The sequence below is a fragment of the Megalops cyprinoides genome, chromosome 13 (assembly GCF_013368585.1).
Source record: "Megalops cyprinoides isolate fMegCyp1 chromosome 13, fMegCyp1.pri, whole genome shotgun sequence".
Taxonomy (NCBI): Eukaryota; Metazoa; Chordata; class Actinopteri; order Elopiformes; family Megalopidae; genus Megalops; species Megalops cyprinoides.
Genome location: NC_050595.1, coordinates 2440656 through 2453125, shown reverse-complemented (window position 1 = coordinate 2453125; position 12470 = coordinate 2440656). Strand labels below are relative to the sequence as shown.

Genomic DNA, 12470 nt, shown 5'->3' with positions numbered 1-12470 from the left:
GCTGACCCATCGGACAGATAGCCAGACAGAGAACAACCACAAGGAGAGAAGGAGGGCCTTGGAATACCGTGCACCGCTGCCATGGAGACGGCCACCCTCGTTACCATCCTCATCGCATCTCTCTGTGGACCAGCCTCCTGTTCGGTCGAGGATTACTTTTACGTGAAGACTCAGATGAACTGGACAGATGCCCAGAAATACTGCAGGCAGCGCTACACTGACCTCTCCCCCATCAGGAGCCCAGAGGAAGCGAAGCAGCTTTCAGAAGTGGCTGGCAAGCAGGCCAACGGCATGACCTGGATCGGTCTGTACCGAGATTCCACAGCCCGGGACGGGTGGAGCTGGTCTGCAGGTGGGCCGGCAAACTTCTTTGACTGGGAAAATGGAAAGCCAGACAACTACAATGGGAACGAAGACTGCACCGTGTGGGTGGACTCCAAGTGGGATGATATCCCCTGCACCTCTAAATTCCCATTCTTCTGCTTCCGGGAGTACAGCATGGACCTGGGGGTGGGGGGCAAGATGTGGGAGGGGGCTCTGGAGCACTGCAGGGGTCTCGGGGGAGACCTGCTCAGCCTGGCCTCGGACAAGGCCCTGGACCAGGCCGTGGAGTTCAGCAAGAACGCCCAGGGTGACTCCAGCAGCAAGCCTCCGACGGACCTCGTGTGGCTGGGTCTGCGCTTCCTGGGAGGGGAGTGGCTGTGGGTGAACGGACACCCCCTGGGGTACGAGGTGTGGTCCGGGAATGGCAGACCCCAGTGCCCGGCCTTATCCTTCCGCTGTGGTGCCCTCTCCATCGCAGAGAAGGTTTGGGAAGCCAGGTCGTGCGAGGAGAGGCTCATGTTTCTCTGCTACAAGGTGTAACCAACAATTTAAGGGACTCTGTGTTTTCACCAACTAAGTGTGAACAACATTTGCCCTAATAATCAGCGCTGTTTTCCCACTTCCATTCTCATCAGTAGGGTCAAATACGCCAATGGCAGTATAGAGGCAGATAGTGCCTACTATTCTACCAGGATGACTATTCATTTTCCTCAAGAGGAAAAAATGATGTCTTTCTTTTTCATCAGAGTTGGTGGTTGAAGCAATCATAAGCAAAACCAAAACTTTATTTCAACATCCAAATTCAGCATGAAATTGGGTTTAAAAAGTAGACTTCTGATTGTGCTCTAACGTGGTTTATACCCTGTTTGTTTGTAAAGGAAGAGTTTTGCATGTTAGAGAGGAATTTGCTTCGGAGGCAGAGCTGTGATTTTTGTGTCAGAGCTGGAGTTTGCGGATTGATTTGTTAAAACAGCAAAACAGGTGAGCAGAGAAAACACGCTTTTGCTCTCATGTGTTTGCACAGTCACTCAGCCGATTCTATCACCACCTGGACGCATATTTATTCTGACTGTGCCAATGTTCCTATATACCTGTGTGCTCTGACTGTACCTGTGCTCCTATATACCTGTGTGTTCTGATTGTACCCCTGTTCCTATACACCTGTGTGCTCTGACTGTTGCAATGTTCCTATGTACCTGTGTGTTCTGACTGTAGCAATGTTTGTAGCAATGTGGAGTTGATTGAGGGGCCTTTTTGGGTACCTGGCAATTCAATATCCTTATTAAAAGAATAAAGTGTTCAGATTGGCTGGATTTGGGTCCAGCTCATGTCCGGGGGACGATATTCTTATTCGCATTGGCTTCACTGCGTCCTCGTGAAAGAACATCTGCATGCTAGAAACAGAGCATTTCACTTTGGTTTTTGTTCATTTCATTTAAAGTAGATGGTCAAGTTATGTCTCTCATTATTGCTGCATAATTACGTCAACACTTTTGATGTAAACATGACTCTGCAATCATAGCAGGTCTAAATTTTGCAACTAGTAAATTTATAACTGTCAAAACTGAATTAGTTTACTACAATTAAACTGTATTAAAAGCCGCTGAAGCAATTCCATTCAACAAGCACAACAAAAAAACCGAAACCCGCATACGCTCACGTACTGCCGCAGAACCTGACGCTTGCCGTTCGGCTCTCTCACGGACAATAATCTCATCGTCGTAGCAGTACACCAACACAAGGGGGCATTGTTTCACCAACGCAGCCTGCTGATGTACTCATCTTAGAAGACCGCTACTTTCGTGCGCTTCATTTAACGTGTACTATATTATCGAAAAAGAGGATGTGTAATAGACGAATAAATCGTTTTAAAACATATGTCTAATGTAATGTCCTATTATTTGATCAAATCAAAAAACAAATATATTTTAGTGCCAGGAACAACTAAAAAGACAGTGCAGGTTACCACATAGCCTATGATATTACGAAAATCCATGTTATTCCAGACTGATAAAGCTAGATAATATAGCATTTACCTCTTCAACTTTTAGCTCGCAAGACATGAAATTTTACCAACAGTCACATGCTACCAAATCAGCCCCACTTCTATATACGAAATCGTAGTGTGAAAAATAGATTGTATAATAAAATATGTTGAATAAATAAATAAATAAAAATATATACACCATGATACGCATTATATTTCATATAATACAAAGTTTAATTAATGCATTAGTTGACAATGTTATATTGATGAAACGCCCGCATGCAAAAAGACCGACAGAGAGGAGGCGTGTGAAGGAGAGTGAGGCGTAGCGCGTCTCCGGCGCGACCCATTGGCGAAGTGCAGCGGAGATATTAGAAGTTTTAAGACCGTCATGTAACAACTTGCGAGTATCCAAGGAACTACTGAACTGACATTTTGCCAAATGGCATAGTCTTCGACAGATGGCGCAGTGTCTGACACCGTAAAGTGCACGCAGCGTATGCCATCTGGCGGAGACAGCCTCCAAATGGCTGACAAAAAGCACAAAACGAAAGCAGGAGGCCCAAAATTCTTTCAAGTGACGTGACCGTGAAGAAGTCAGGAGGTTTCTCTTGATGCCTGAATCTAACTTGCCAGTTACTGTAGCCAGTGACTGTAGATTAAAATGGGGCTCAGATAACTGTCAATGATGGTCAATGTCACACTGGTCTGTTTGCGTCTTTAATATGCCGCTCATTAGTTACAGCCCGTCTGTAAATTAGTCACCTGAGAAATAACGTCATGCTGATAGGGGTTCAGGTGAGTGACAGCGAGTGAGCGCAGGTGGGAAATGACGCTGCCTGTGAAACTGTGAAAAAGACCGATGATTCATGATGGTGCCTTAATTTCAGCTGTCGAAGTCGTTCTTATGAATGAACGCGCAATCAATGTGTGTGCAACAATTCGGCGCATGTCTCTTTTTCAGGTAACTTTGAGGGAATGGAGGTTTTTGTTGTGAAGTTGTAAATATTTTTGAAGATGTAAATATTACTACAGAATTAACTCAGCATTTAATTTCCACGCAAATAGGAAATAAATAAACGTCCCAGTGGAGTAAGTTCATCTTGTCACACCAAAAAAAAAAATGTGGATAAGGAAGTGCAACACTCCACACAGCAATTATAGTACGGCGAAAGTTTATACTGTATTCATAACCACAAACACGTTAAAATACCGTATTAAAAGTATATTAAAAGCCGCTGATGTATTTAACAAAATTCATAAACTGAAATGCGCACACGATCACGCACTGCGGTAAAAGCCTGACTCCTGCCGTTGGTCTCTTTTACGGGAAATAAAACTCGTTGTCGTAACACTTCACAAACACTAGGGGGCATTATTTCACAAGCGTAGCCTGCGAATTTACTCATCTACCAGTACACACGTCCGTACGCGCTATTTGACGAGTACTACTTTATTAAAATAAGAAAAGAAGAAAACCGAGGAAGCCGTTTTAAGATGTAATATCTGAATATGTGTTATGATCAAAAACAAAATTTAACATCTTTTTATTACCACGGGAAACTAAGAAAGAGAAGTCTTTCACCACCCGCATTATTACTAAAATCTTTTATTCTAAACTGGCACAGTTATAAAATATAGAAGTTACATATTGTTCTGCTCGTTAGCTATGAAAACCCGACAGAGTAGGGTTACCTTTCTGTCCGATAATTTTCTATATACGAAATCGTTGTCTTAAAACCCACACGAGCATAAAATAAGTCCAATTAACAAATGACAACATAACGTAACATAAAACACAATTCATATAATTTACTTAACTTAATAAACATATTAAAATAAAATGCAATATTTTCTAATGGTAGTTGACATTAAATGCGTTTAAACAAAACGACACCACAAAGAGGAAGAGGGGAGGCACGATATGGGAGAGTTTTGTTGAGTTTTTTCGATTCTCCGGCACGACCCATTTGTGGAACCGCTGAGACAACCGCGGTGGCAGCATAAGAAGCATTCAAACCATGACGCAACCTGCTTTTCTTGACATGCTGCCAATATTTTTTTGACGAATAGTGCAGTCAGAGCCGTGCGGTCGATAACGTACGCCATCTGGCGGAAACAATGAGCAAATGTAGGTAAAACAAGGCAAAAGAACTACGAGTCCCAAAATTCTCTTCGGGTCTTTTCAGTGACGTAAAGGTGTTTAAGTCAGGAGGTTTCTCCTGATAACTGAAATGGGCTAAGCTTACTATCTTGCTTGACAGTGACTGTAGCTACTGACCGGGGATTAAAATGGGGCTCAGGTATCTGTCAGCGATGGATGTCAAAATGTTAAGTACGGTGTTTTCTGCAATAAAGTGACCGACTCGATGGATACCCCGGGATGTCGCTTGCGAAGGGTCGTATGATAACGGAGAGAAGCAAAGCGCCTTACAGTTGCTGGATGCAGCTGACTTACTAGCGATCTCACCATTGAGTTAAACACTACGTGCCGTGTTCGTTGGCTGGACACTTAGCAACCTCGGTACGCTTGCTAACTGGACATTAATGCCCTGATTATTGCATGGCGTTTTAATCTAAAATTACAATAACCATGGAGACGCCCGATTTACCTGTTGAGGTAAGACACGAGCAAACATTACTTTAACGTCACCTGACTGGCGACCTGTCTGTCACCGCAGCTGGCGTGGATGCTAGTCGGCTTTCTCTCTACTTTTTTGTTAGAGTATGTCAAGTATAATTATCTGGCTAGGGCTTTATTTTGATGACAGAACATCAACTACCATGCAACCTGTAATGGGATCATCAGCGTCATGTTCGAAATAATAAGATCCAAGCAACCCTTGTGTCTAGTAAATACGAAGAGCTTCTTAACAGTTAGCTAACCTATGACTTCCTGGATCACCTGCTGCCGCACCGAGCGAAGCTCATTGATCAGCAAGCCAAACTGATAGATCACAGGTCATTCCAGTCAAAGGCAATTGGTCAGCGCCATGGTTAACAAAATGGTTATATTTTCTCAAGATAAAACACCTGAAAAGATTTATAGGTTATAGCTATTTGCCAAAGTCTCTAATTTTAAATATGTAATTCCGTGAACATTGTAGTGTGTGTTTGGATTGTGAGTCAGAGGATGTGATGTGGTCACCTTTTCATACTGTACAGATAATTACCTACATACTGAGTTTCCTGCAAGTTGCTGACCGAAAGGAGGCCTCCCTCGTCTGCAGAAGCTGGTACATCGCTAGCCAAGATAACCAGTTCCAGGTAAAGTTTCTTTAACTAATATTGTCCCCAAAGTTTCTTGTAAGAGAATCATAAACGGAACTAAGCAATAAAGAAGAAGAACTGAAAATGCACTGTTCTTGCTGGCTGCGACTGCCCTGCCGGCCTTTTCTCTCTCTCTCTCCTGGATATTGACGGTCAGTCAGTGAGGGTTACTGTCATGTACACTGCTGCTTCCTCCAGTCACAGATTTTAGTTTTATTCAGTCTCTCCATTGCTTTGCAACCTCATGACACCTGGTCACCTGGCCACCTGGTCACCTGGTAACCTGGTCACCTGGTCACCTGGTAACCTGGCCACCTGGTCACCTGGCCACCTGGTCACCTGGCCCCTGTCTGTTCACACCCCTACATTTACATTTATTCGTTTGGCAGACTTGCAAGTTAGGCAGAGTACCAGCAGAAGCAAGTACACACCCCTGTGTGGTGGAACGAGCTTCACACTGAGGCCAGGACAGCAGTTGCAGGCTGTCCTTTGATGCAGACTGGAGACCCACCTCATTAGACTGCATCCTGACTCCTCAGTATAGCACTGGATATTACAGCTCTGTGTGACACATGGGCACTTTCAGATGTGGTCTGTATTTTTTGGTAGCTTCCTGTTGTTTGTGGTCTTATTATATGCACTTTTGTACCTTTCCTTTGTATGTTTCTCAGCATTAGAGTGTCTGCGAAGTGCCTACATTTAAATGTAAGTGGGGCAACAGTGTAGCATAGTGGTAGGGAGCAGGGTTCATAACCAGAAGGTTGCTGGTTCGATTCCCTGCTGGGGCACTGCTGCTGTACCCTTGGGCAAGGTACTTAACCCAGAATTGCCTCATTAAATATCCAGCTGTATAAGCGGATAAAATATAAGAACTGTAACCTATGTAAGTTGCTCTGGATGAGAGCATCTGCTAAGTGAAAATAATATAATGTAATGTAAATGGTAATGCTCCCATTCAAACAGTACAAACTGACAGTGAATGAAGTGGGCCCAAATGCTTTCCCCGGTGAATTTTACTCCCCACATGGAATCCCAAGCGGTCAGTCAGCATCAGAGTGGCCTTCACTGTGTGGCTCTCTTTCGGGCCTTGCTTTCTGTAGAAGAACCTCACCTTCAAGTTCCCAGCATCCTCCTCTGCCCTGGAGGTGATCCACGGGCTGGGCCGGCATCCCCGCTGCGGCGTCGTCATCAGCCATCTGGACGGGTCGGCGGCGTCGCGGGAGGTGCTGCTGGCCGTGGGGGCGTGCCTGGGCCCGCGTTTGGAGAGCCTGTCGCTCCCGGCGAGCAGTGTGACGGAGTCGTCCCTGCTGGGGCTCCTCCCGCGCCTCACCGCACTGCGACGCCTCGACCTGCGCGGCCTCGACAGCCTCTTCATGTCCGGAGCCTTTCTCTCCCGCGACGAGAGCCGGCGGCAGGTGCGGGCCGCGCTGGCCCACCTGGAGGAGCTGGACCTGTCCGACCTGCGCTACCTGTCCGACCTCACCTTCACCCGGCTGACGGGCTGCACCCCGCGCCTCCGCCGCCTCTCCCTGGCCGGCTGCCACATCGCCTTCGAGTTCGACCCGTACCGGGGGTGCCCGGCGGGGGGGCGCGAGTCCTCCGCCCTGCTGTCGCTGCGGAACCTGCGGGCGCTGCTGCAGGCGCAGGCGGGGACGCTGCGGGCGTTGAACCTGAGCCGCACCAGCGTCACGCCCGAATCGCTGCGCTCGCTGGCCCAGGTGCAGGGCCTCCGGCTGGAGGAGCTGAGGCTGCGTGGCTGCAAGGAGCTGACGGACCGGGCGGTGGAGGCCCTGTGCAAGCACCAGCCTGCGCTGCGCACGCTGGACCTCAGTGCCTGCACCGAGCTCACCAGCAGGGCGGCGCTGGCGGTGGCGTCTGGCCTGAGCGACCTGCGGCACCTCTACATGTCCCAGGTGTGGAGGGTGATGGACAGCGGGCTGGTGGAGCTGGGGCAGCTGCAGGAGCTGCAGACCCTCGACCTATCGGAGTGCGTCCACGTCAGCGGGGCGGAGCTGGTGAAGGGGCTGTCCTCCCTGAGGGGCAGGACTCGCCTGGTGTCACTCAACTTCAGGAACTGCACCTACATTAAGGTGTGTGTGTACGTGTGTGAGTGCATGTGTGAGTGCGTGTGTGTGTGTGTATGTGAGTGTGTGCACATGCATGATACAAAACTTGATTTTTGTCCTAAATGCCAATCAGTATAGCAATTTTCTTGTTTTGTCATAATTATAAGACTTAAATCTTTCAGTTTCTTATATATTCCATTTCTGTATTTTTTACATCTGGACGGTTTTAAATATGTATAGATGCCATCTGTCATTGTCCGTGTGTGCTGCTGTTCATGTGGCCTTATCATATTACCTGCTTTTTCATTCTGGATAAGAGCTTCTGCCAAATGAAAAAATGTAAATTTAATGTAAATATCTGCGTCGCCTCCCACCCTGAGACAGGTGGCAGAACACCGCTCCCTCCGTTTATCTGGCTGATGTTTCTTTTCACAGGACCTGACAGTGTTCTCATTGGCCCAGCTGCTGGGCCCAAGCCTGCGTGTGCTCGACCTCACTTCCTGTCTGTACCTGACCGACCTGAGCGTGCGTGCCATCGCCACCTACCTGCCGGCGCTGGTGGTGCTGCGTCTCGGCCGGTGCAAGGAGATCACAGACTGGGGGCTGCTGGGAATGTTGGAGCCCAACAAGGAGTTCAACCCAGACATAGAGATGGTATGTGTGTGTGTGTGTGTGTGTGTGTGTGTGTGTGAGAGAGAGAGAGAGAAAAAAAGTATATGCAATTTAGATTACATGTTCAGTTGACCTTGGGTTGTACTCTGTCTCACTTGTAAGTCAGTTTGGATAAAAGCATCTGCCAAATGAATAAATGTAAATGTAATGATTTGGAACAAAGATTTGAAAGTATCAGTCTTTGACTAGATAGGATAGCTGGACTGGAGTCAACACTGTACCAGTTATTAATATTTATTTATGGTTTGAGCCATGTACACAGGCACTGAGCGTGTAGTGGCACTGGAGGGTTAAGGACCATTGAGAAACAGAGTAAGTTATCATACCAAGTGTTTCCTTACAGAGGGGCGTTCAGCACCATTGAGAGACTGAGTCATTGATTATATGAAGTGTCTCCTGGGTCAGGGGTGTTAAGGACCACTCAGAGAGAGAGTAATGGATTGTACCAAGCGTGACACAGGGGTGCTCAGGACCACCGAAGGACAGTTAATGGATCGTGTCACATGTCTCCCCAGGAGGACAAGGGCCCCAGCTTCACACGCACTTTCGGGAACATGGGCTTTTTCCAGCCACCCCCCCTGCCCTTCGAGGAGAAGCCCCAGCTGGTGACAGAACAGGACCTGGGGACGTTTCGGGGACAAGAGGGGGCATCTCTTCTGGCTCTCAGGGGCCTTCAGGAGCTGGACCTGTCTGCCTGCTGTAAACTGACAGACAGCAGCATCACACAGGTGTGTGTGTGTGTGTGTGTGTGTGTGTTGGGGGATGGTGGAGGGGGCTGTAGAGCTGTAGGAACACCATCTGTGAGTTTCCCCTCTCTCTACATGGTTGACATTCTCACAGGACTGCAGTGCTCACAGACAGCACAGAGCCTTACACCCCCATGTCTCAGTTAGCGTAGTACTCACAGGAAGCAGGGATAGATTGGCTTCAGATAGGGTGCTGCCCGACGGTGAATACGTACTGTTGCTATGGTGGCTGTCCTTCCCCTATGCATCACGAGCAGCTGAAAGCACTACACGGTTGCTTTGCATGTGGTAGTACATTCACTGGTTTCCATGTGCATGCGGTAATACAAAAGTAAAAAAAAAAACAACTATTGCTGAGCAACGTTAGAGACATATACGATGTTACATATGAGTTCCAAAACTTCGTAGACAAATGGGTGTACACGAGTGCCAGCGTGTGCCACCGCGAGACGCCGGAGGTTATATTTCAAATAAGAAAAGTTAAGAGAAATGTTGCGCTCAGTCAACACACTGGACAGTGTTGTACCGCAGGTGTGTAGAGCCAAGAATAGAAACTAAGAGAAACCAAGAGGAAGTTGCCTTAAACAGGGACTCCCCTCCCGTCAATTTTTTCTGATATGGATGGGTTTGACATACAGTCCAGACACATGTGCAATATTTTTTTGGCCCGTGGTTATCAGCATGGGTGCCTTCACCCTGACCTCCAGTGAGCTCGTAATGTTACTCAACCATCACCTGACAGCTGTAGAACAAAGAAACCATTCTGAGTTTTATTTAAGACACTTATGTTCCTCCCTTGAGTGGCCCTATTAAAGATATTGTTTTGGATCTCTGGCATATGCTGAAGAGTGAAAACCAACTTAAATATGTTTTTTTTTTTTCTCCCCAAGATCCTCCTCTTTTTGTTCATTGAAGAGGTCCCAATCTCAGGGATGAACTGGTCCACGCTGACACATATGTTGGGAGGGTACATACGGGTACCCTCGACTATGCCAAAGGCAATTTTCCATACTGTCATTCCATCTGTTCTGATTACAGGCAGTACCAGCACTTCATTCATCCTCTTACATCCAAGAGTTGTGAAATTCGGCAATTGACAACCTGTAAATGTGCTCATTGTAATCTTTATTGGCTGTCCTTGCCCATTGTTTCATGTTGGCAAAGCTTCTCCCCCCCTGTGTATTACGATCATAGAGGATCGCAGTGCTCTGACTTGCAGATGAAAGCCCCCCCATGTTCTTTCACCTTACGCAGGCAACCGTAACTTTAACCATAAATTTTTATTCTTTTGCCTTTGAGAAGGCAATTGTGGAGGTGGTGACTTGGAAGTTAGGTTGCTCCAACAGGAAGCGTTTTATATCTCTGATATTCAGTCTTTATTCCCTGGGGAGGGGGGGGGGGTGAATGAGGATTTCAATCTGTCTGGTTTTTCATAATTTAATTAGTTTAAGCCCACAGCAATTTACTACAGTGGAACTGGTACTATTAGCATCGCGTTGTATGCTAGGCTAATGTGTTGGTGTTACCTAGGAGACGGTTTTGCTCTTTCCAGTTCCTTTGTCCTCTATCTCCTATTATCAATTGTCAATAACATCATTGAGTCTCTGTACGTTTTTACCCGTGGTTCTGGCTGTTTGTCTGCCTAGTAGATGATTGTTTAGCAGCCTGATGTCTAGATTGGCTCCTCTATTTAAGTGCTTGTGACTGTGAGACTTTTCAGCGCTGATGAAGGTCTGAACCGAGACCGAAACGTTTGTGTGCTTCAACACTTTTTATTTTTGCACATTTCATTGTCAGTATGTGAGCTTGACCTGTGTCTTTTTACGGGTCAGGCTGATATACTTTTGCAGTGTGTGTGTGTAGCGTTTTCCCTCTGTGCGTTTCGGATGAGACAGTGACTGGTTGAGGGAAGAGCATAAGCACTCGGGTGGGAAAGGCACAGAGCTGAAACAGCTTTTCAAGTACAAGGTTTGGCCCTTGTGTCTGCAGCTTTCATCACAGGGGGGTGAGGGGTGAGGGCTGAGGGGTGCCGGAAGTCTTCAGAATGCTCCTCACACAGGTGAGGTGGGTTGGGGGGGTCAGATTCCATAAAGCATTAAGGAACTCAAGAAAATCTTCCATAGTCTGTACACACATTTATGTACATTTAGAATGTGTTGTACAGCATGTCGAGAACTTCGCTGCTGTGGCTCAAAGCCGAGGCAGGGTGACATTAACCCAGCGTGTCTCCGCTGGGAGTGGCATGGAGCCGGGGCAGGGTGATACTAACCCAGGGTCTCTCTGCCGGGGGCAGGTGGTGCGTTTCCCGGACCTGCAGAAGCTGTCCCTCTCCATGGTGCCGGAGATCGGGGACGAGAGCCTGGCATCGCTGGCCTGGCACTGCCGGAGCCTCACCAGCCTGGCCCTGTGCCGATGCCCGCGCCTGACCGACCAGGGCGTGGCGCGTGCCGCCCCCCACCTCGGGAGGCTGCAGCACCTCCACCTGGCATGCTGCGAGCGGATCACCGACAGGTGAGGGAGGGAGGGGGGGGGCGGGGAGAGAGGGAGGGAGGGGGAGGGGGAGAAAGGGAGTGGGAGAAAGGGAGGGGGAGAGGGAGGACAGGTGGTGGTGGGGGCAGAGGTGCAGGAGACAGAGATATGGAGGAAGAAGTGGCGGGGTGGGGGGTAGAGTAGGTGAGGATTGTGAGCGAGAGGGTGGGAGGGAGCAGTTGAGAGGCTGAAGGGGGGGTAAGACACATCAGAGAATTGGGGCAGGGGGTCTAGACTGAATGAGTGAAGGGAGATATTTCCCAAAAAGAAAGCAGCTTAATTTCACACAAACCTTTCCTTCTCTGCGTCGATGCAAAAGCAGGGTGGCGTTTTGGCTGAAGGGTGCGTGACGCGCTCCTCTCCCCCCAGGTCCCTGGCTGTCCTCACCCAGCACTGCAGGCGGTTACGCACGCTGGACATCTCCATGTGCAAAGACATCACCATGGCAGCCGTGGAGCTCCTCCAATCGCAGCTGCCCTTCCTGGAAAACGTCCACTGCCGCTTCTCAGGCGGGGCTGACCTGACCTTTGCCCTTTGATGATGTCATAATTGGTGGCAGAGGGCATGGCCTACAGATGGGAAAAGTCTGCAAAAACTATGTTTTGCCTGTCAGCTAACACCAATGCTAACGTTCCACACTGGTGCGGGATGGGAGTTTCAGTCCAGAGGACGATGTTAAATAACTATGCTTGTTTAATCACTGTGTTTAGGAAACAGATGAGATTTACTTTAGCAGTGGCTGTCGAGAATAACGCTTTTAATTCATTCCAGGGAAAATGGTTTCGTTTTCTGTCAGAAACACGAGGGCAATGCTGTTTCGGCCACTGAGCTGCTCAGAAAAGGCCCGTCCAATAGAGACAGGCACTCAGTAAACCT

The 12470-nt window shown here is 48.0% G+C and overlaps 1 protein-coding gene across 1 annotated transcript; it reads left to right on the top strand.

The window, feature by feature from the left end:
* The first annotated feature begins 4560 nt into the window (after positions 1 to 4560).
* On the top strand, positions 4561 to 12132 carry lrrc29 (leucine rich repeat containing 29). The gene is made up of 7 exons (XM_036544571.1): positions 4561 to 4931; positions 5477 to 5578; positions 6682 to 7671; positions 8083 to 8301; positions 8835 to 9047; positions 11359 to 11576; positions 11964 to 12132. The coding sequence occupies exons 1-7, from the start codon at positions 4905 to 4907 to the stop codon at positions 12130 to 12132; spliced, it is 1938 nt and encodes a 645-aa protein (XP_036400464.1). The 5' UTR covers positions 4561 to 4904.
* The last annotated feature ends 338 nt before the right edge of the window (positions 12133 to 12470 follow it).